Below are 23,174 nucleotides of genomic sequence, written 5' to 3'. Positions count from 1 at the left end.
TGACCCGGCCTGGCCCAGGAACAGCACCCTGCAGGAGTGGAAGTCTGCACAAACGACCAGCAGCCCCCTCACCAGCTAATTCCATGGGATGCATGGCAACCAGCATGTGGAGAGGGCAGTTCAGCTGGGGCAGGCAGACCCTCAGTCCTGGGAGACTGGGTGGTGAGCGGTATTTCTCACTGGGCTGCAGATTCACCTGTCACCAGGACCCTCAGGAATCTCAGGACTTCCCCGAGTGGAAAAGTGGCTGGCACAGGCAGCCAGTCAGTGGGCACCGTGGTGCTAGAGGCACCCAGTGCCTCCTGGGAGCAGGGAAGGCAGCCTGTGAGCAGAGGGCCAGGCCTATGGATGAAACATTAAACCCACAACCCTCACACACAGCCAGGTCCCACTTCCAAAACAACCCAAATGCTTTAATAATCTGTCCCCAGGGCCCACAGGATTGTAACAAACTCTTAAATAAGGCAGGAGCCCCATCCCAGCTCAGCACTCTGCAGGGAGGTTTGTGCAGCAGGCCTGCCTGACGAGGCTCAGGCTCCAGGAGGAGAGTCCCAGCCCAGACCTTTGGAGACCTCCAAGGACTGAGGTGTCCCTCAGCCCATCCACCCTAGTCCCTAAGTCCCTGCAGCTGCTCCACTTCCAGAAAACAACTTTCCTGGGGTAGTGCCTAGGGTGGGGGAGGCAGCTCAGGGAAGTCCCTGTCAACCAGAAGAGCCCGGGGGCTCCCAGGGGCGGGGGCAGCAGCCCCAGGCTGTTGCTGCTGCACCATCAGCAGGGACTGGGGGAAAGTGAGTCAGATACACTGTACAATGCACCACTCTAAGACAACCAAGTCCTAAGACACAGACTTCCAACAAGGAACTTTTGCTAGCCTCCCCTTGCTAGTCCAGGCCCTGGCCGAGGCCCAGAGTCCACCTCAGGAGGGGAGAGAACTCGTAATGGGCGTGTCAGGCATCCCCGTGACAACCCCATGAGGTAGGCTGTGTTGTCCTATTTTACAAATGTGGAACAAGGGCTCAAGAGGTCACGCAGCAAGGAACACATTCAGGCCCAGGTCTGTCGGGCTCCAAAGCCCACGTGTTTCTCTAGGGAAGAGCAGAAAGTAGTCCTTTCCAAAAAGACCCTCAAGTCAAAAGCTCAGGGGCTCTCGGGTCAGCTTAGTGAGCGCCGCCGAGGATGCTCTGAAGATGCTCCGGGTCCACGCCAGCGTCTGCTCCTGGCCCTGGGCAGCACTTGAAATCAGCACTAGAGGCGCTGGCTTTGGCTGTCCAGCATCTGTGGGCAGGGTGGTGGCCGGTCTGGGCCTGACGCCTTGTGGCCCCAAGTGGGCAGTGCCAAGCCATTGAGCCAGGCGGTCTCCAGCACGCTGCGGAAGCGGGTCCTCAGTGTGGGGCCGGGTGGACTGCTGCTGGCAGCAGTGGGTGAGGGGCCACGTGCCCTTCTCCCAGTGGTCACCTCTGCCTTCTCCAGCTCAGGGGTTGGTGGCTTCTTCCCTGGCTTCCTGACCTTCGGGGTCGATGACTTCCGAGCCAAGGCTAGGCTCTCTGGCTCATCTCTGGCACCTGTAGGTTCTGAGGGGGACGCAGCTCCACCCTCAGTGTCAAAGTCACCTGGAAAATGAAAATATAGTCAGGCTGCGGACCCTGCACCTCAGGTCCCACCTGCTGGTCCCCAAAGCCCTTTAGAACAGCGGTTCTGCTGTGCCACAGACCAGTATGGCAGCGGAAGGGTCACAGCTCCCACAACCCGTCCTCCTATGTGCCCACTGGCTGGACCGTCCAAACTCAAAGAGCAAGCCCCTCCCCAGGGAACACCAGAACGCTGTGAGGGCAGCACTCAGGAGAGGCTGCTGGGGAGCAACGGAAAGAGGAAAGGAGCCCAGCAGGTCAGGAACCATTGGCCAGGTCCAAAGGTACAGGTGGGGAAACAGGCACAGGACGAGAGGAATGTGCTTACACTGTATATACAAAAGCCACCACCTTCCTGCTGCCCCAACCCCAGAGCCAGAGCAGGAGCTACCCCAAGCAATGCCTGCAGCAGGGATACGAGGAACCTCAGCCAAGACCACGCCAAGTAGACCAGTCTACTGAGCAGACCGCTGGGGGAAACAGGAACTCAGAACAAAGACGGGGTGCCCATGGACGGCAGCTCCTCTAAGGACAGGGGAGGACACCTGGCTGAGTGAGGGAGCACGCACGGGGACACCACAATCCACCCAGAAGCAGGTAGGGGTGCTCCAGTCAGGAGGTGCACCTTGCCAGGCCCAACTCCTGCAGGGGGAGCAGAGCAGGGGGTGGGGTGGAGGCAGAGCACCACTGCAGCCAGGCACAAGGACGCGGCCCTCCCCAGACAGGCTACGGGGACAGGAGAGGACCGGCTGGGAGCCTGGCGGCACATAGCACCACCCTCACCACTCAGAGGCAGAACACCACACCTGCACTTCCTTTCTGCCCTTCTGACACTTCTGCCTCCACTTTGGAAGGCTAGGATGTCGGCAACACCGGCCAACTGGCCCCCCAGCTCCATCCCTGCTCGCTGCCCCAGCCCCTTCCTGACCCAACCTAGATCCCGGGGGGTGGGAGAAAGTGAGGCAGCTGGGGCTGAGGACAGGTTCTTGGGGAAAAGCCTGGACGAGGGTTGGGGGGGGGGCACTGGCACGGAGGCAAAGGGCCTTGAGGTCAAGGGCACTGACAGATAGTGACACTCTTGCCCAGGTCCCAGCTGTAGTGAGGGCTCACGCTGCCGCAGCCATGGTCCTCCAAGATGCAGAAGCTGGGGAAAAGATGGCACAATGCATCATTAGTGGACGGAAGCAAACCTGTCCATGCATGCCTGCGCCTGTAATTAAGGGCCGTGATGTTTGGGGTAGCCCCCACAAAGAGCTGGACACGAGGAACGAGTGAACGGGGTGCCCTTCACAGGTGGGAAAGACTGAGGTGGGAAGTGAGCTGAGCAGGGTTAGAATGAGCTCAACACAAGAGACACCCAGCTGCCATGGTCCAGCACACTGGGTCATCCAGGGCTGGGCCTCAAAGAGGGAAGGCTTAGGCCGGGCGTAGTGGCACACGCTTGTAATCCCTGCCCTTAGGAGGCTGAGACAGGAGGATCGCACAGGTTCGAAGCCAGCCTCAGGTACTTAGTGAGGCTCTCAGCAACTTAGTGAGACCCTGTTTCCAAATAAAGTATAAAATAAAGTATAAAATAGGTCTGGGAGTGTAGCCCGGAGGTAGAAAAGCCCCTGGGTTCCACCTCCAGTACCCCCCCCCCACACACACACAGAAAGAAAAAAAGAAAAAAAAAGGAAGGCTTCACTCTACAAAAGTGAAGGGGAGAAATGGCCCCTGGCAGGAAGCAGGGTTTGACCGGAGTCCCAGGACACCAAAGAAGAGCCTGCAAGATGGAGAAGGGGACAAAGAGCAGAGGGGAAGGAGGGCACCGAAGGAGGGGCAGCACCAGGGAGAGCCAAAGCGGTTTCTCCGAAGCCTGGCGTGGTGGCCCACACTTGTAATCCCAGTAGTTGGGAGGCTGAGACAGGAGGATCACAGGTTCAAAGCCAGCCTCAGCAACTGAGACTTTGTTTCAAAAAAAAAAATAAAATAAAATAGGGCTGGAATTACAGCTCAGAGGTAGAATGCCCCTGGGTTCAGTCAGTATAGGGAAGAAAAGAAAAAAGAAAAAGAAAAAAAAGAAGTTGGGCATGGTGGCAAACCCTTGGGAAGTCAAAACAGGAGGATCATGGTTTGCAGACAGTCTCAGCTGCTTAGTGAGGCCTTCTGCAACTTAAACTTGGTGAGACCTTGTTTCAAAATAAAGAATACAAGCCAGCCTGGTGGTGCATGCTTGTGATCCCAGCATTTGGGAGGCTGAGATAGGAAGATCACAGTTTGAGGACAGCCTCAGCTTCTACTTAGTGAGGCCCCTTGCAAATCAATGAGACCTTGTTTCAAAATACAAAATAAAAAAGGCCTGGGGGTGTAGCCCGGAGGTAGAATGCACACAAACACACAAAAAAGAAAGAACAAAAAAAGAACAAATAATAAGGCTAAGGAGTGTAGCTCGGAGGTAGAATGCCACTGGGTCCAATCCCTAGTACCACATAAACACACAAAAGATTTCTACAGGAACAAAGCACTGGCTGGTGCCCAGAGGGTAGAGAGAGGAGTCCCCAGAGCTTGCCCTGCACAGTCAGGCCCTGCCCTGGCTGGAGTTCTCAGAATCACTCAGCCATCTGTGGCGACCCACTCACTCAGCGCACACACCTGTCACCCGCTCACACGGCTCCGGTGGCAACTGGGGCTGCCCCCTGCTCACCCAGCTGGCGGCGCACACAGTCCCGCCACTGCAGGCCCAGCAGGTCAGGGTAGATGTCAGGCAGCTGGCGCAGCGCCAGCAGCTTCAGCATGCGTGAGGTGCAGCCGTGCAGGGCCCGCTCCCGCAGCGCCCGCTCCTCTGACAGGGTGGTGGGCCGGAGCTCCACGCGGTGCTCCTGCAGCACGTGGTCCACGGAGGCAGGTGGGAGCTTTGGGAAGAGCCTCTCCTTCACCAGATGGATGGGCACAAAGATGGCACCGGCCCGCACCACGTGTGGAAAGGGGCACTGCTGTGTGCACACGAACCTCTGCAGCTGGGACAGGAGTTTGCCCAGCAACCCCTGCACGCCCTGGCAGTCTTGCCATGCAGCCCGGCCTCTCGGCCCGTCCGTCTTAAGCCACTCCCGCAGCTTCTCCGGTGGGGAGTGGGCCACCGAGCCCGAGATGGCATCGCACAGGGATGCGTGCAGCCCTGTAAAGTGCTGCTCTGGGGAGTCTGCCGGGGCTGCAGTGGAAACCGGAGCAGGGCTTGGGGCTGGGGCTGGGGAGGCCACAGCGATGGCTGGAGGGCCAGGCAGGGCCAGGTTGAAGCATGTCACGGGCAAGGGCTGAGTGAGAATCTGCAGTCCCACGGGCACAGATGGCGGGGCAGGGGCAGGCTGTGCAGGGGCAGGAGCCGAGGTAGGAGCGGACGGGTCCCCCCCGGCTGCAGGTACAGGCGATGGACGAAGGATCTTGAATTTTCGGAACATGAAGGCCACAGAGCTATGGAAGTTGGTCCTTGGAGTGGCCTCTGCCGCCACAGGCATCCCAGCTGCTTCTGTGACCATCTTTTTCAGGCCCGACGGACCCGACCCTGGGTTTCCCACATCTGGCGCATCCAGGGCTCCAGGGGGCTTGGTGTGCACTGAAGGACTAGGGATCTCGACGGGGGCAGCCTCTGCCATGGGCTTCTTCACGCTCAAGTCCAGGGCCACCTCATCACGTGAGCAGTGCGCCCCCGGGGACTCCTCCTGACCAGGTGGGGTCCCCCTGCACTTTTTGTCTTGTCTCTCACTGGTGGCCAGACCCGAACATGGCTCCACTGTGGCCTCAGGCGCTTGCACATCCAGATAGTCACGGTAAGGGGCCAGGCTAAAGACATTGTCAATAACCGGCATTGGTGGAGAGCCGGGAGGCCCTGAAGCCTCCCTCTGAGGAAGAGGCTGGTGCTCTCGGGCACAGGGGTGCAATACAGGGGAGGTGTGGGAAACCGGACTGTCTCGGATGACAATCGGTACCCCGGGATGCTCATCCTGCCGGGGCTGGAGCTGCTCTTGCCTGCAGCTGGGCAGCCAGGCCTTCTCTTCGGTTTCCGGCACGGGCTTCTCGGCGGGCCGCACAGGCTGGAAGCTTGGCTGACTGGGTGGCAAAGGCTGACAAGCCCCCTGGAAGGCACTGGACGGTGGCACAGGCTGCACACTGTTCTGGGAAGGTGGTGTCCCTCCAAGCCCCGGGGATGCCCCGTAGAGGGAGAGCTCATCCCGCGCATAAGGAAAAGCCAGAGCTTGGGGGGCAAAGTCCAGTGGGCACCGCGGAGCAAGAGGGGGTTCTAGCTTCAGGCCGGGCGAGGGTGCGGGGAGTGGGCCAGAGGGGTAGGAATAAGTATCCAGCCCCACCGGGGGCATGTAGGGTGTCTGAGCTGCCTGCTGCCTCAGGTAGGGGCTTCCCAGCCCGCCAGCTGGGTACCCAGCCCCCTTGTGTGCTCCCAGAGGCTGCAGTGGGACCACGGAGCCGTAGCTGCCCTGTTTCTCTGGGTGGCGACAGGCTGGGGGACAAGACAGGGTCTGGGCAGGGATGGGCAGGGGGTAGTGGGTGGACACTGGCTCCTGGCAGGGTGGCCCCAGGGGCTGGGCTAGCTGGGTCCAAGGACTGGAAGGCCCCTCTGTCACTGCTTGCTTAGTGTCCCCTGAGTAAGGAGCTGTGTACTTGGAGGCCAAGAAGCCTGTGCTGTGGACGGTCCGATACTTCTCCAGGAAAGACTGGCATGAGAAGCTCAGTGACGGGTCCTTGCCAGGACCCCCAGCTGGCACCCCACGCAAGAATGTGCCTTCCAGGGACTGGCCCTTGTTGAGAGCTGGAGGCAGAGAACAGGGCGGGTCAGCTGGGGGCAAAAGGGGCCCGGTCACCAGGGTCCAGTCGACATCCAAAGGCCTCTTCACTGCTCCCTCCCCCAGGCAGGTCGGGAGCCCATAGCACAGAGGGCTGCGGTAAACGGGCTTGGGCGCTGCCAATGGTGGGCCTGGGTATGCGTGAGCCTGGGGACCGAAGGGCAGGAGCTCCACGGGGCTGGTGTCCCGTATCTTCTCAGAGCTTTCCGCCGGTGGGCGGTAGAGCAGGCAGTTGGTCAACAAGTTGTCTGCCCGCAGTGGGGGTCCTGTCACGTTGGTGGGGTACAAGGGAGGGTATGGGGTCCAGGATGCGAATCGCTCAGATCCTGCCTTGGGAGTGCCCGCCACGGGGCAGGAGAAGTAGGCACCCTTGTAGCTGCAGGAGTCCTGGTTACTGGCAGAGTGAGGCGGGCCATGTCCAGGCCCCGAGTCTGTCTCCAGGCGGGGCAGCTTGCCGTACATCACGGGCCCCAGGGTCCCAAGTGGCCGCTTCTCTGCCATAGCTGTGAAGGCGTCAGGCCCTCCTGGGCCCCTGCTACTGGGCTGCTGACCTGGGGGAGAGAAAGGGAGGGAGGCAGAGGCTGTTAGAAGCACAAAGCAGGCACGTGGTAGAAGCTGAGCTCTCTAGCTCACTACCGCTTAAGAACCTGGTACTGGCCGGGCGTGGTGGCACACGCTTTTAATCCCCGCGTTTGGGAGGTGGTGACAGGAGGATCACGTAGGTTCGAAGCCAGCCTCAGCTACTTCTACTCTGAGCTCTATCCCAGCCTACCCACTCCCCTTTTATTTTTTATTTTTCTTGTGATACTAGAGGTCGAACCCATGGGCATTCTACCTCTGAGCTGTACCCCCAACTCAATTTTACTTCTTATTTTGAAACAGGATCTTGCTAGTTTGATGAAGAGTCTTACTATTTGCTGAAGCTGTCCTCAAACCTGCGATCCTCCTGTCTCAGCCTCCCAAGTACTGGGATTATAAGTGTATATCACCATGCCTGGCTCCCCTTTTATTATTATTTTGAAACAGAGTCTCACTAAGTTGCTGAAGGTATCACTAAGTTACAGAGGCTAGCCTCAAAACTGTGATCTTCCTGTTTCAGACTCACAGCTCCAAGCCAGGCATGGTGGCGCACGCATGCTTGTAATCCCAGCATTTGGGAGGACAGGACAGGAGGGTTGCACAGGTCCAAAGCCAGCCTCAGTTACTTAGTGAGACCCTGTTTCCAATAAAGTATAAAATAGGTCTGGGAATATAGCCCGGAGGTAGAAAAAGTCCCTGGGTTCTATCCCCAGTACCTCCCCCCCCAAAAAAAACCCCCCAAAACCCTCCTAGCTCCAACTCTGTTTTTTTTAAAATGATAAACCCATTTGTTGAATGAGTTCTGTGCAACACAAAACCACACCCTCATTTCAGGAGCCCATTCTGCTGGCCCACAGCCCCCTTCCTTAGGGTTGCAGACTCCACGGAGCAGTTTAAGGCTCATCTGCCTGGGATTACCCTTCCTCCTGCCCTACATACAGACGAGACCCATCCATCCCAAAGCCACTGATGAGAGAGAAGGACAAGAAGCAGGACCCTCCCACACACATCATCAGTTCCTATCCCAAGGATGCCACAGCCGCCTCAAGATGCCCCCTGTATCTGACATGTGGAATCTAGGCACTGTCTACAAATTCTGTTTCTTGTGACAATTCCTTGACCTGCCAGTCTAACCAAAAATGGAGAGCCAGGCCCCAAATTTAGGTCCCTAGGCCCAGATCCAGTGGGGACACTGGGCTGGGTGCCTCCTATACAAGCCACGCCCCCTCAGCAGCAGGGTCAAGGCTGTCCAGAAGATGGTGCTGTGGTGCCAGCAGGAAGGTCCCAGAGCACCGGGAGGAGAGCCTGCCCTCAAGTTCTGGGTGACTACACCAAGGCACTTGGGGGTATGTGAGTCTAAACCCAGAGAGGGAGACCCAGAGGGCCCAAAGTGAGAACTGGCAACCCCTTCTATTGTACTTTACTGACAGAAAAACTAAATGTCAGTGAAAGAGACAAAGCCAAGGAAGGATGAGACCCAGACCCAGAGAGGTCAAGGGCAGGAATAGGCAACTTGGGAGGGCAAGACCCACCACGGGGCCCATCTGAGGCCTCTCTGCTGGCCACAATGACTGAGCTCCACCTCCCCCAGCGAGCTTGTACCCTGTACCCTGAATCGCCTGGTGGCTTAGGTAGAAGGATGAGTCAGCTCTATCTTGCTATGATTAGGACCCGGGCCAAGTGTCACAGGTTTGTCACCAGCAAACAAGGACCAGTCTTCTCGGTCCTCTTGGCTGGTGGCTCACTGCCCACTCCTGACCCAGAGCAACTGAGCGAAGAAACAGGACAGGGCGAGAGAAGGGGGGGGGGATGGGGAGAGAGAGAGAGAGGGAGGGAGGTGGCTCATCTGGTCAGAATCCACCTCCTGCCAGAAAGTCCAGAAAAGACATCAGGACCCAGGTGACAGTACCACCAGCAGCGCCCTGCGCCAAGAACCTGTGTACTGGGGAAAAAGTCCCCATCCGCCCCACAGCCATGTTGCAAGGAGGAGTTGTATAGTTCTGAGGGTGCTGAGCTCCGCTCTGCCCTTGGGGAGCTCTGGATTAATTAAGAGCTGGCTCTGGTCTCACCTCCCCCACAGGCTCCTTGGGGCCTGCTCCATACCCACACCCAGTCCCAGGGGTCCCTTCCTCCTGAGCTCAGCCCAACCCATATCCTTTGCCCTGGAGACTCCCAGAGACCCCTCAGGACCCAGCCAATAGACACAAGGTCACCTGGGACCCTCAGGAGCCTATGTAGGAGAAGCAGGGGCTCCAGGGAGCCAGCAGGGGACTCTGAGAGGTGTGGAGGTGACCTGATCTGCCAGAAGACTGGAGAGACCAATACATACTCCTTCAATGAAGGCCCTGCACATTCAGAAGGGAGTCAAGATGTAGGTGCCTCCTTCCCTGCCACAAGTGAAGGTGGCCTGCAGGCACTTGGGGAGGGCTGTATCCCTGGAAGCAGGGTCCCATCACCCTTGCTAGGAGACAGCGGTTCGACTGGCCTTTTCAACTGAGCGCCCACCTCAGCCAGGACAGCAGGCTGAGGACTCTTCCGGAGGAGTCCACCATCACAGTGGCCCCCTGCCCTATGTAGTAGGGGAAGCAAAAGGCCCTGTGGCTCCACTCCCACCTCCTGGGGGGGCCTCAGAGAGAAAAGGCCGATTCCAGGCCAGCCGGTCACAGCATCTGGGCTCTCTTGGAGAGTTCGATGGACCCCACCCGCGTCTTCACACCTCCTACCCACCCCAGGCGCAGCTCCGGGCTCGCCAACCTGGGGAAACCCAGGCTCCAGGAGAGGGAAAAGGGACACGGAATCGGCCCCACCCTCCTTCCTCCACCGGCCCGGCCCACAACTGACTTCACTTTGGGCAGGCGCCGCACCCGACCCCGCGGGCTTCCGGGTGTCCCGAAGCCCCTCCCGGCGGCGCTGGGGCGCACGTGCACCCCAGCAGGCTGACACACTGGCCGCCGCCACGCATGCAAACCCGTGCCTGCACGTATGTGCAAGGCCCACCTCTGCACACGTACCCCCCCGGAGCGAGGTTCTCCCCTCGTGCGGGCCCCGGGCACACGTGTGCGAACCCCGCGGCCCGCGCGCCCGCCCGCCGGCCGACGCCCGCAGGCTGGCGGGGGTCCCGGGGTAGGGGGCGGTCGCGGCCTCGGGGCCATCCTGCCAGGCTGGGCTGCGGCCAGAGGGTGAGTCAAGCGGTGGCGAGGAAACCGCAGGGCCGTCCCGTCCCGGCCGGGCGCGTCCAGGGCCCCGAGCCCCCGCCCGGCCCCACCGCCCGCCCCCGGGAGCCGGCGCTGCGGGCGCGGCCTGGGCTCCCGCTCCCCGCCCCGCGCCGGGCCAGCTCCGGCCCGGGACCCGGCAGGCCGCGGGGCCGGGGGAGAGCCGGGCCGGCCGGCAGGGGCGCCCTGGAGCTCGGCCGCCCGCCCCCTGCCCACGCGCCCGCAAACTCGGCCCAAGTTCCCGCGCGCGCCGGGCGGCGCTCCCCTACCTGCGGGGCGCCGGGCCGCCCGCTGCCACCGCCCGGGCCGCACGGTCCGGGGCCGCCCGCCCGCAGTCCGGCGGGAAGCCGCCCTCCGCGCTGCCGCTCGCGCCGCCGCCGGGCGCCGTCTGCGGTCCCGGGCGGGGCGGCGGGGCGGGGCGGGGGCGGGGCGGGGCGGGGGCACAGCCCGCGGAGCCCGCGCTCCCCCGCGTCCGCGCCGCCGAGCCTGCGGCCGGCCCCCACTCAGTCACCGCGCCGGACTCAGCCTCATTCATTGCCACTGCCCGGCTGGGTGACTGCGCCTAGCCCCTGGCCTCGCCGGGCTTGGCTTTCCTCGTTTGTAAAGCTGGAATTCTGTCTCCCTCGCACATCAGTGGCAGGTTCCAAAAAAGTTGTCTTGAAATATCGGGCGCACAGTAGGTGCCTCGACTCCCCTGACCAGTACTGGTTGAATGCGGAGGAAGGAGAAGGACCGATTGGGGGCGAATTCCAGAAAAATGCATCGTGCCCTCCCCCGCTTAGGTGCCACAGCTGTCCGAGGAAGGGGTGGCCTCTCCACCCCTGCGGTGGCCGGGAGAGGGATGGGGTTGCTAAGTGGCCTGCTGGGTATCTCTGAACCTTTTTTGGCAAGTGTCCCTCGGGAGAGCAGGCCCGAGCACGTGTAGCTGGCGGTCGGGATGGGGGTGGAGCATCCCCGGCTAGGAATGGTATGTTGCAAAGAGGGGCAGAAGGGCTCCCACTCTTTGCCCTGGCTCTGGGCCACCCGGAGGAGGATGAGCCCCACCTCCTGTCTCTGAAGGAATCTGGTCCCTGCGGTTCCTGTGCTGCCCACGGACCGGGGACAGGTGCGTGCAACGCGGGAGGGGAGGACAGGGGAACGTGCCAAAGGTCAGAGCAAGTCCACTGGCCAAAACCGCCAAGCCCCTCCTCGGAACGAAGACCAGGGCCACCTGAGGCAGAGAGCAGAGGGGCCTGCAGCTACAGGTGCAGAGGAACGGCTGGAGCGGAGGAGGGGCTGGACGCTGGCTAGGTCTAGGAAGAGGAAGTGAGGTCACCTGGGGAGAGGGGGAGGGTAGCGTTCAGTTTAGGGCTGGAATGACTTTAGAAAGAGTGGGAAAGTTGGGCATGGTGGTGCTCCCCAGTACTGGGGAGGCTGGGACAGGAGGATGGCAAGTTCAAGGCCCATCTCAGCAATTTAGCAAGGTTTCCAAATGAAAAGTAAAATAGGACTGGGGATAGAGCCATCTGCAACTTAGTGAGACCCTATTTCAAAATAAAGGAATAAAATAGCTCTGAGGTAGAATGCCCCTGGGTTCCATCCACAAAAAAAAGAAAAAAAGAAAAAAATAATGCCCCTGGGTTCAGTCTCCAGCCACACCACACACACACACACACACACACACACACACACACACACACACACTGCATCCTAGCCCCAGCCTGTGGGCCCCTCTGCTCTTGGTCCTAGGTGACTCTGCCTCCACGCCCATCCAGCTCTACTCCCCACCCCTGCCCTGGTACTAAGGATGGGGAGGCGGGTCAGGAGGGCGGTGTCCTCTGCTCTTGGTCTCGGATGCTCAGGTTGTGCGCTCAGGTGTGCCTGCTGCTCTCTCCAAAGTCTCCGAGACTGAGTGGGACCCAGGCAGGCCAGGTGAGCCTGCTGAGGTCCCTGGGGGCTGGCCCAGGCTCTGCAGCCTGAGTCCTGCCTTAATTCAGCCCAAGTCTTGTCTTAACTCCAAAGGCAGCGGCCCCATTAGCGGGTGTCCGTTCCTTTTCAGCATTACCCTGGACTACCAAAGAGAGGACGCAGAATGGGAGACTGGGGAGCTACTCCAGCTCGCCGAGCCTCAAGTCCTCGTGGCTCAGTGGCAACGTGGAGACCTGCCTTATGGATTGGTGAATGTCAACTGCAGCACCACTGTGGGAAACTGCTTTTAAAGGATGGAGAGCTCTGTCCAGCCGCCCCTGCAGGCCCCGCCCACCCTCTTCCTCTCTACCCCAGGGTCTTGGAGAGAGCCCATAGCAAATGAAGGCAGTCCATACCAGGTGAGGACTTTGGGGTGCCCCTGGGTGTTTTTATTAGGGCTGTGGCGTTTTGATTGCAAGGTACAGTGAGTAGAGAAGGGAAGAGGCGGTCCTTACTGGGCTTCCCTATGAGGTTAACAGAATAACAGTAGAAAAGCTCGCAGGAGCTTCTGCCCTCCCCCACCCCACCTCAGCTCTGCACCGACTTTACTTGGGGTGCACACTCTCTAGACGGGATTACTTCTCCTGGCTCCCTGGGAAGATGAGGTAAACAGCTCACTGAAGCTCCACTCCTCATCTTATCTTTATTAATAGTAATGCCACTCCCGCTAATGAGGTCACACCTGCTATTTACAAATCTCTTTCCTTCCTCAGAGGAGCTCCCTTCCACCCCAGAGGAGGGAGAGGAGGTGCTGGTGAAGGATGGTGCCTTATCCTAAGACACACAGCAATGCTCCCCTCCAGCCTGTCAGACCCAGCTACAGAAACTGCCTCCTCCAGGGAGGCCCCCAGACTGCTACTGCTACACCCTCATCCTCATCCTTCCCTCTCCTCCTCCAGCAGGGGAATAAGGATTGGTGGGCAGCAGGCAAGGACCTGGCTCTGAGTCAGCCACTTAATAGATACCTCAATTATGCCAGGTGTGGTGGCACACGCCTGTAATCCCAGTACTTGGGAGGCTGAGACAGGAGGACTGCAGGTTTGAGGACAGCCTCAGCAGTTTACTGAGGCTCTTAGCAACTTGGTGAGACCCTGTTTCCAAATAAAAATTAAAATAGGGCTGGCAGTATAGCTCAGAGGTAGAATGTCCCTGGGTTCAATGCCTAGCAATACACACCCACACACACACACCCCAAATAATAAATAAATAAATATAAAAAATAAAACGGGCTGGGCGTATAGCTCAGGGGTAGAATACCCCCACTGACTCCCAGCATCACAAAACAGATATTATCTAATATAATTCTTAAAACCAAATGAGGCAGGAGTTTGAGAAACAAGCAAGCAGAATTTGACCGTGTGAGCTGTGTGACTTAGACAAGCCCTTTAGGCTCATTGTGCCCGTCTGTGGACAGACACTATGTCTTCCCCGCTTGATTGATCTTACGCCCCCAACCCGTGGCAGCCCTAGAGGAGGTGGGCGGCGACTCATCGACATAGCCAGGAGGAGCTGGGAGCCTCTCCTCAGGACGGTGCGGCTCCAAGAAGGGAAGCTCAGATGCAGTTGGTGGGCAGGAACCCTCCGCCCCTCGGGCACAAAGAGACTGAAGGTGGTCAGCAGCCAGGGCTGAAGCCCCTCAGGGAGTCTAGGTTGGCTAGGTCCTGGGGGCAGGGCGGGGCCGCTTTCCAAGGGTGTGCAGAAGACCAGAGCATCTTTGTGTGGGGAGGCTGGGGAAGAAAATGGGGCAGTCTCTAATTCACCCCAACCCTTTTTATTTTGAAACAGGGTCTCGCTGAACTGCTGAGGCTAGCTTAGAACCTGTGGCCCTTCTGTTTCAGCTTCCCAAATACCGGGATAATCGGCCTATGCCATCACTCCTGGCTCAGGGTGGATTGATCTGTCTTCTCTCCTTTCGATCCTTCTATTAAATGGTAAAGACCTCCAGGCTTTAGGCTGGCATTGAAGTCACCACAGTGAATGGCCCTCAGGAGCTGTCTCCTAGCTCAGTGAGACAGACTTGAAACAGACCGCTCAGGAATAGGGCTGCTGGGCCTTGAAGGGCTGTGACGCCTCTATTCTGCTATACCAGCCACTGGACAGTCTGGCTGGGTGTGAAGGCAACGTGAAAAATTCCCTCCCTACCTCCAGAGAGGTCTTTCTAGGACCCATATCTGACCATCACCCTCGGCTGGAGTCTCCTGTGGCTCCCACTCTGGCATCTACATGGCCCTCACAAGGCAGCCCGCCACAGCACCCAACCAAGGCAGCTGAAATTCCTGCGCTTCGCACCTTTACCCTTGCAATATGCAGGCCCCCTGCCGAGGCTGCTGGTCCTGGCTTGGCCTCCTCCAGGGAGACCTTCCCTGAGCTCCAGGCTGCCTATGGTCCTCTCTCCTGAGGCCCCATAGTGTCCTGGCTTAGGGAGGGACCTCCTGAGTGTGGGGGCTCCAGTGCACTGGGCTGGCTTGGGCTAAGGTGTGAGGAGATAGTTTAATAGTGAAAGACTAGCTAGGTGTGGTGGTACATGCCTGTAATCCTAGTACCTGGGAGGCTGAGACAGGGAGATCTCAGGCTCCAGGCCAGCCTCAGCAACTGATCCAGAGCCTCAGCAACTTAGCGAGACTTTGAAAATAAAAATAAATAAATAAATAAATAAATAAATAAATAAATAGCAAGCTGGGGGTATAGAGCAGAGTAGAATGCCCCTGATTCAATCCCCAGTACCAAATAGTAGTGCTGGTACTGGTGGTGGCACTAGTAGTCATAGTAATATTAGTAGTAAAGGAGGGTTCTACGTGAATGAAAGGGGAGAAAGACAAAACCTACCTGGGCCCAGAAGTGAGCGCCTTAAAGAGCCCCTGCTGCTCAAAGCTCCCTCAAACCCCTGCTTTCTGTCCTTTAGGACCCCGACCAAACTTCACACCAGCAATAAAAGCCTGCTTCCTGTCCCTACTTCGACCCAGGGCAGTGGAGGCCCAGAGAGGGGCAGCTGCAAGCCCGAGCCCAGGTTCGGGCAGGCGCCCAAGCCAGGCCTGCTGAAGGTCTATCAGGTCTGCTGCAGACCTCCTTCTGGTTCTGCCCTGGCCTCTCCTAGACAGGATGGAGAGGCACCTGGCTGAGCTCCACCTGAGGGGCTGTCTGCTGCCCCCTCTAAGAGGCCCCCAGCCTGGGGCAGGGCTCAGGAGGGGGAGCCCCTGAGGAGGGGAGAGCCTGGGCCTCTCCCTCGAGCTGCAGAAGCTGCTCCCTATGCAGGGCCTGGCCTCCCGCCAGCCTCCCTAACCACCTCCTCTCCTCCCCGCCTAGGGCCTCTCTGGGGATCGCCTCCTGGCCTCGGTGCCTGGGCAGAGCAGTCCCAGCTGTTTCTAGGGTGGCAGTTTGGGCCTGGGCTGTCCTAACCACAGCCTGACCAGCCCAGGGCCTGCCCCTTGCTTTGGTAGGACCTTGGCTTCCATTGGGAACCCGCCTTCCCCTCGGAAACCCAGTTCAAAGGCTTTGGGAGGCTGCCAGCCCAGCTCCTCCTGGCCCTGCCCCACGTGCCCCTCCCTCACTGTGGGGGCGCCTCCCCTCCTACCGTGGGCAGGCCTGGGAGACCATCGTGGAGGCCTTCCTAAGGCCGGCTGGGGCGGCGGGGTCTGGCCAGGTGGTTGGCTACGGCCCCCTCATTAGCCGCCCGCTGGGGTTTCCGTCACTTAGGGCTGGTTACCAGGCAACGGCGTCCAAGGAGGGCTCCGCTCTGGCTTGGGGTTGGCTCGCCTGGCGGCAGCCTGCCAAAACATTACACGCCAGGGTCACCGACAGGGCCTCTCCTCCTGCTCTTGGGAGAAGACCCGGGTATAGGGTCTCAGAAACTCCCTGTCCCCTTGTCGCCTTAGGCTCTCAGCCCTGCCAGGAAAGGCGTCTCGCGGGCACCCAGAGCTCGAGTTGAGGGGAGGCTGAGTGGGAACTGGGAGGTGCAGGATTCTCTATTTGGACGGGGTGGGGGCAGATTGTGGCTTTTTTGACCTCTACCCTGTGGCGTGAGGTGGTGTCCCAGTGGATGGGGCTTGGGCCCTCTTCTCTGCCAAGATCTTAGCAGTCCATACTGTGATCTTAGGGGGTTGGGGGAGCTTTGGTTGCCCCCATCCATAGCATGAGTTGATAACCCCCTGTCTTACAAGGCAGTGTTCAGGATTTAAAACTGCACAGGGCACGCCGGGTGTGGTGGTGGACGCTTGTCATCCCAGTACTTGGGAAGCTGAGACAGGAGGATCAAAGGTTTTTGGCCAGCCTCAGCTACTTAGTGAGGCCCTCCACAACTCGAGAGCCGTTTTGAAATACAGAATAAGAGCCACCGGTGGTGGCGCACGCTTGTAATCCCAGTGCTTGGGAGGCTGAGACAGGAGGATGGCAGGTTCAAAGCCAGCCTCTGCAATTTAGCGAGGTCCTCTGCAACTTAGTGAGACCCTGTATCCAAATAAGAAATAAAATCAGGCTGGGGATGTAGTTTAGAGGTAGAATGCCCCTGGGTTCAATCTCCAGTGCCACAAAAAATTAAAAAATTAAAAATTGGACTGGGGGTGTTGCTCAGAGATAGGCTGCTCCTAGGTTTAATCCCCAGTTCTACAAAAAACAACAACAACAACAAAAAAAAAACGAAGTGCCGGGCGTGGTGGGCAGGCTTGTATTCCCCCCTCCCCCTGCTTGGGAGGCAGAGACAGGAGGATCACGCAGGTTCGAAGTCCCTCACTGGCTTAAGAAACCCTGTTTCCAAATAAGAATATAAAATAGGTCTGGAAGTATAGCCCGGAGGTAGAAGGGTTCAATCCCTAAAAAAAAAAAAAAAAAAAACCAAGTTCTGGGCAAGTTAGGCATGGTGGCGTGTACCTGTAGACCCAGGGTTTTGGAGGCTAAGCCAGAGAATAGCAGGTTTAAGACCATCCTCAAGCCGGGCAGGCGTGGTGGCCCATGTCTATAATCCCAGTACTCGGGAGGTTGAGACAGGAGGATCACAGGATTGTGGCCATCCTCAGGTACTTAGGCCCTCTGCAACTTAGTGAGACCCATTTTCTTATTTATTTATTTATTTATTTATTTATTTATTTATTTATTTATTTCAGTACTAGGGATTGAACCCTGGGGCGTTCTACCTTTGAGCTATACCCCTAGCCCTATTTTTTTATTTTTTTAATTTAAAACAAGGTCTTCCTAAGTTGCAGAGGGCCTCACTAAGTAGCTGAGGCTAGCCAAGAACCTCTGATCCTCCTGTTTCAGCCTCCCAAGTACTAGGATTACAAGCATGTGCCACCATGCATGACTGTAAGACTCATTTTCAAAATAAAAATAAAATAGGTTTGGGGGTATAGCCTGGATGTAGAAGGGCCCTGGGTTCAATCTCCACTACCACAAAATAAAAAATAAAAAGAGTTAGCCAGGTGTTAGTGGCCTACATTTGTAATCCCAGTATTTGGGAGGCTGAGACAGAAGAGTCAAAGGTTTGAGGACAGCCTCAGCAACTTAGTATGGCTCTCATCAACTTAGCGAGATCCTGCTTCCAAATAAAAAATAAAATAGGTCAGGAGGTATAGCCTGGAGGTAGAAGGCTCCTGGGTTCTATCCCCAGTACCATGAGAGAGAGAGAGAGAGAGAGAGAGAGAGAGAGAGAGAGAGAGAGAGAGAAGATTGGCTTTGAGGTAGAGTGCTTCAGGGTTTAGTCCCCAGTACCACCATACATAAATAAATAGGGCTGAGGGTGTACTCCGTGGTAGGGCGCCCCTGTGCTCAGTCCTCAGTGCTAAAAAATAAAACACACACAAACAAAACCAAACCTTAGGGCAGTGCCTCTACCTGGCCGTTCCCCTCTTGCAGGCGCAGTGGTGAGCTCAGCCCCCACCTCCCGCACCGCCCGCACTGCAGATGCGGAACCCACACATGGGCGTCCACCGTGGCAGGGGCCGGGATCATTTCATCTCCAAGTCCAAGACCAGCCTAGTTTCCCTCCCTGCTCCTTGCCCCCGCCCCCGTTCCTGCAGGCTTATTTTTAAAATTTAACACTCATGTAGCCTTTCCTATGTACCTGGCAAGACTTTAAATGCTATTGAAATATTAACTCATTTAATTTGTTTAATCCACTTAATGGATTAAGCCACTTAATCCCTTTATTTTATTAATCCACAAACTAGATTAAGCGAGGTGATGCTGAGGTGGAGGCAGAGGGCCCTGGTGGGGCAGGTCCCCGCCCTCGCTCTGTGCTGGGGCACTTCAGGTGTGCCCCCCCCCCCCACCCGGCTTGCACACCAGTCTTGCTTCCTGCCCCAAGCAGCCTGGGCTGGTATAGCCGCAGGCAGGCCAGAGTTTCAGGAAGAGCAGTGGTGGCTAATTAAAACTTTGGCTGGGGAGGTCCCTGGGGACACGGATTGCCTCAGTCAGCCTCCTTGGGGGAGTTCCTTAATTGGACCCCTGAGCCCTAGAAATGATGCAAACTCACCAGGCAGATGATAACAGGCAGGGAGGGAGGGGAAAAGGGAGGGAAACAGGTTGGCAAAAAAATAATAACAAGCTCCTCCCTGTTGGAAGAGGTAGCGCCTCTGGAGACTCCAGAGGCTGTCACTTAGCAGCTGTGCGACTTTGGGTGCGTTGCTCGGCCTCTCTGAGGGTCGCTATGACAAGACTTGCATGAAAAATACCGAGCACCGGGCCTGGCTCAGAAGTAGGAACTCATACAAGTAGAGGAATTATCATCATAGTAACGATTCCACCATTACTACCAAAGTCCTTTCCTAGCCATAATCTCACAGCTCTTGGCACCTGCAGGGAGGGGAGGTTGCAGGATGAGCTAGCCTTGCAGCTTGTGCTCCAGACCCTCACAGCTCTGGGTCCTGGGCTCCTGGGGGAGCGGAGGGGCGGGGCAGGCTGCCTTCAGAGAGGTCCAGATGCAGACAGAAGCAGCCTGCTGGGCACAGAGGACTTGACAGACAGAAAGGAGCCAGAGGGCAGAGAGGAGGCAGCCTGGAGACTAGGGAGCTCTGAGCGAGGTTTGCAGCCACAGGGAGCCATAAGCCACTCAGAGCTGGGCAGCAGCTGATGACAGCCACCTGTTGCCCTGCGGAGTGCTAGGGGCTGGCCCCAAGTGGCCAAGTCCTTCGGTAGGTCTGAGGTGCTGGCAATTATGGCACGAGGCTGTATTCACGGTGTCTGGGAGGCTGAGACAGGAGGATCGGAAGGTTTGAGGCCAGCCTTAGCAATTCAGCAAGACTCTGTTTCAAAATAAAATAATCAGCTGAGTGTGGTGGAGCACGCTTGTAATCCAAGTACTTGGGAAGCAGAGACAGGAGAATGACAGGTCTGAAGCCAGCCTCGGCAACCCTGGGAGGCTCTCAGCAACTTGGTGAGACCCTGTTTCAAAAATAAAAAGGCCTAAGCCGGGCGTGGTGGCGCACCCTTGTAATCCCCGCGCTTGGGAGGCAGAGACAGGAGGATCGCGCAGGTTCGAAGCCAGCTGTGCGCACTGGCTTAAGAGACCCTGTTTCCAAATAAAAATGTAAAAATAGGTCTGGGAGTGTAGCCCAGAGGTAGCAGGGCTTCCAGGAACCCCAGTACCACCAATAAATAAATAAATAAATAAATAAATAAATAAATAAATAAAAAGGCCTAAGCCGGGCGTGGTGGTGCACCCTTGTAATCCCCGTGCTTGGGAGGCGGAGACAGGAGGATCACGCAGGTTTGAAGCCAGCCGCGCTGGCTTAAGAGACCCTGTTTCCAAATAAAAATATAAAAAATAGGTCTGGGAGAGTAGTCCGGAGGTAGAAGAACTTCCAGAAACCCCAGTACCACCAAAAAAAAAAAAAAAAAAAAAAAAAAAACCCAAAACAACAACAACAAAACAAAGCCAGCCTCAGCTACTGAGTGAGGCTCTCAGCAACTTAGTGAGACACTGTTTCAGAAATAAAAAGGCCAGGCGTGGTGGCACATGCTTGTAATCCCCCCGCTTTGGAGGCTGAGACAGGATAATTGCACAGGTTCGAAGCCAGCCTCAGCTACTGAGTGAGGCTCTCAGCAACTTAGTGAGACGCTGTTTCCAAATAAAATACAAAATAGGTCTGGGAGTATAGCCCGGAGGTAGAAAGCCTCTGGGTTCCACCCCCAGTTCCACGAAAAAAATAATAAAAATAAAAATAAAAAGGCCTGGGAATATAGCTTGGAGGTAGAATGCCCCTAGGTTCAATCCCAAATACCATATACCAAAAAAAAAAAAAAAGATGTGGGGCGTGGAGAGGGCAGAGCAGAAGGTACCAGCCCTTTCTTTCTGGTAGCAGCAAGGTGAGCTTGCTGACTTTCCTTACGTCTCTGGAGGCCCATTCCTGAGGCCTCTATAGCCATAGGGTGCAAGTCCATCTTTCTGGGCTCTCTGGCCCCCCTAGGAGGCCACAGAGCAGCTGCTCAGAAGATCAGGGCCAGGCCAAGGAGTGGAAAGAGCCAGGGTTGGCGTGGGGCAAGTCTCAGAACCCTCCAACAAAATGGCCGGGCTCTGTGATGTCACCGCTCTAAAAGGCCTTCTCCAAGGCTGCCGCTGTTTGAATGTGTTGGAAACTTAATCTTTAGATTCATATGCTAATGGGATTTGGAGCTGGGACTTTGGGAAGGCGACTGGGTCAGAAAGCTCTGTCCTCGTGAATCTCATGGCTGCTCTCCCTGGCAAGCTTGTGACACCCCACCCGGCTGTGATGCTGAGGCTGGCACCGTGCTTTGGGACTTCCAGCCTCGAGGACTGTGAGTCAAATAAAACTATTTTAAATAATTACTCATCAGGCCTGGCGTGATGGCACATGCTTGTAATCCCAGCATTTGGGAGGCTGAGACCAGAGAATCGGGGTTCGCGGTCAGCCTCAGCTACTTAGTGAGACTCTTTTGCAACTCAGTGAGACCCGGTTTCCAAATAAAGAATAAAAAATAGGGCTGGGGGTGTAGCTTGGAAGGAGAAGGCCCCTGGGTTTCATCCCCCATACTGCCAAAAAACAAACAAAAAAATTACCCATCAGGTATTCTGTTGCAACAACAGAAAATGTAGTAAGATACCCACCCAGCACCCTGTCCGCTGGGGCTGACTTGGGATCTTCCCTCTTCTTCTGGTCACTTCCCCCACTCTGTGCCCAGCACTCTGCCCCCAAGTGCCCCAAGAACCCTTCTCAACAAGCGGTGGCCTCAGAACACAAATATTTTCCCAGAGAGAAAACCTGGGCCAGGACAGAAGTGTGGAGACAAGAACGCATTTCAAAGCGGCTGGTCATCACTAAGATATCAACAGCTCCTGGACAAACACAGCCAATCCACCAACCCTGGGCTCCCTCCCCTCGTGCAGCCCTACCTCCTGAGGGCCAGGCCATCTGTGGCTCGCCAGGGTTCCAATTACCTCAGTGATTAGCACCTCATCAGGCCTGTCTGCCTGTGAACAGCTCCCCTGGGAAGGGGTTTCAGGAGGTCACCACAACTTCAGGGCTCAGAGCTGGGGCAAGTCTAGGCTGGCAACCCCAAACCCCCCCTCCCCCGCCGTCAGCCTCCCCGCTCCCATAGGTGCTTCCCAATATAGGGCAGGGGGTTGAAGGAAGAAGATGTTCCATCCAGGACACGTCTCCTCTCAGTGGTCCCGACGGCCCTGAATCAGAACCCAGACACCATGAGCAGTCAGTCCTCTCTGCCGGCTAGGGTATCAGGGAGATGGCAGGGCTGGGAGAAGCCCAAGAAGCCAAGCCAGCAAGGGGCAGGTAGATGCTCTTCAAAGTCCTCACAGGTGCCTTTGTGCAGCCCAGGCTTAGTTTGTTTGTGTGTTTATTTATTTGCGGCACTGGGGATTAAACCCAAGGACATTCAACCTCTGAGCTACATCCCCAGCCCTATTTTTTTATTTTGAAATGAGGTCTCCTTAAGTTGTTGAGGGCCTCACTAAATAGTGGAGGCTGGCCAGAACCTTCAATTCTCATGTCTCAGCCTCCCAAGTACTGGGATTACAAGCGTGTGCCAACCTGCCTGGCTCAGCTCAGGGTTTAGAAGGGAGCTTGGCTACTGGGCATGGTGGTGTCTGCATTTGTAATCCCAGTACTTGGGAGGCTGAGACAGGAGGATCACAGCTTCAAGGCCAACCTCAGCAACTTAGTGAGACCCTGTTTCAAAATAAAGACTTAAAGGACTGGGAGTATAGCTCAGAGGTAGGATGCCCCTGGTTTCCACCTCCAGTATGAAAAAACAAAAACAAAAACGTGAGAGAGGAAGGCAGGCGGGCAGGTGCAAGCTCAGCCCTTGATTTCAGTCCCTCAGACCTCCTAGCTTGGGGCTGGTCCTTTCTGCCCTCCACTCCAACTTCACCTCCTTGATGACCTGTCGGTCCCTGGACTCAATCTTTCACCGTCACAGTTCCTTAAAGTGGATTCTGTGCCCCAGACTGACCGGCCTGGATTGGGGGCATTGGCTGAAAAGGCTGCAGCACCGGGACTGGGGCACCTAAGGTTGGTGCCAGAGAAAGTGGGTACCACGGCACAGTGGAAGCCTTGGGGGGTAAAGCAGGATGAGACTTCTGCTTACTGAGCTCCATGTCCCCATATTTTATTTGTTGTTGTTTTTCTGGAATTGGATCCAGGGACATTCTCCCTTTGAGCTACATCTCTAGCCCTATTTTAATTTTGAAGCAGAAACAGGGTCTTGCTAGGTTGATGAGAGTCTCAATACTATGAGCGTCTCAATACTGTTGTGAGGCAGGAGCCTGGTTAGGTTAGAAGCCTAGAAATAAAAATATAAGTCGGGCGTGGTGGCACACGCTTGTAATCCCCGCGCTTGGGAGGTGGAGACAGGAGGATCGCGCTGGTTCGGAGCCAGCCTCGCTGGCTTAAGAGACCCTGTTTCCAAATAAAAAATATAAAATAGGTCTGGGAGTGTAGTCCGGAGGTAGAAGGGCTTCCAGGAACCCCAGTACCACCAAAAAGTAATAAAAAAATAAAAAAAAACAATAA

The 23,174-nt window shown here is 56.7% G+C and overlaps 1 protein-coding gene across 1 annotated transcript; it reads right to left on the bottom strand.

Annotated features, from left to right (window-relative positions):
* Positions 1-1,245: 1,245 nt before the first annotated feature.
* Positions 1,246-6,994, bottom strand: LOC308260963 (uncharacterized protein C15orf39 homolog; the record flags this gene model as incomplete). Its single annotated transcript, XM_080692651.1, has 2 exons — positions 4,312-6,994; positions 1,246-1,610 (listed from the first exon to the last, which is right to left on the bottom strand). Exons 1-2 carry the CDS (start codon positions 6,959-6,961, stop codon positions 1,246-1,248), a joined length of 3,015 nt encoding a protein of 1,004 aa, XP_080548777.1. The 5' UTR covers positions 6,962-6,994.
* Positions 6,995-23,174: the final 16,180 nt, after the last annotated feature.

Source organism: Muscardinus avellanarius (assembly GCF_963383645.1).
Source record: "Muscardinus avellanarius genome assembly, chromosome: 3".
NCBI lineage: Eukaryota > Metazoa > Chordata > Mammalia > Rodentia > Gliridae > Muscardinus > Muscardinus avellanarius.
Note: the sequence above shows the minus strand (reverse complement) of the source record. Positions and strands in the feature narration are given on the sequence as shown.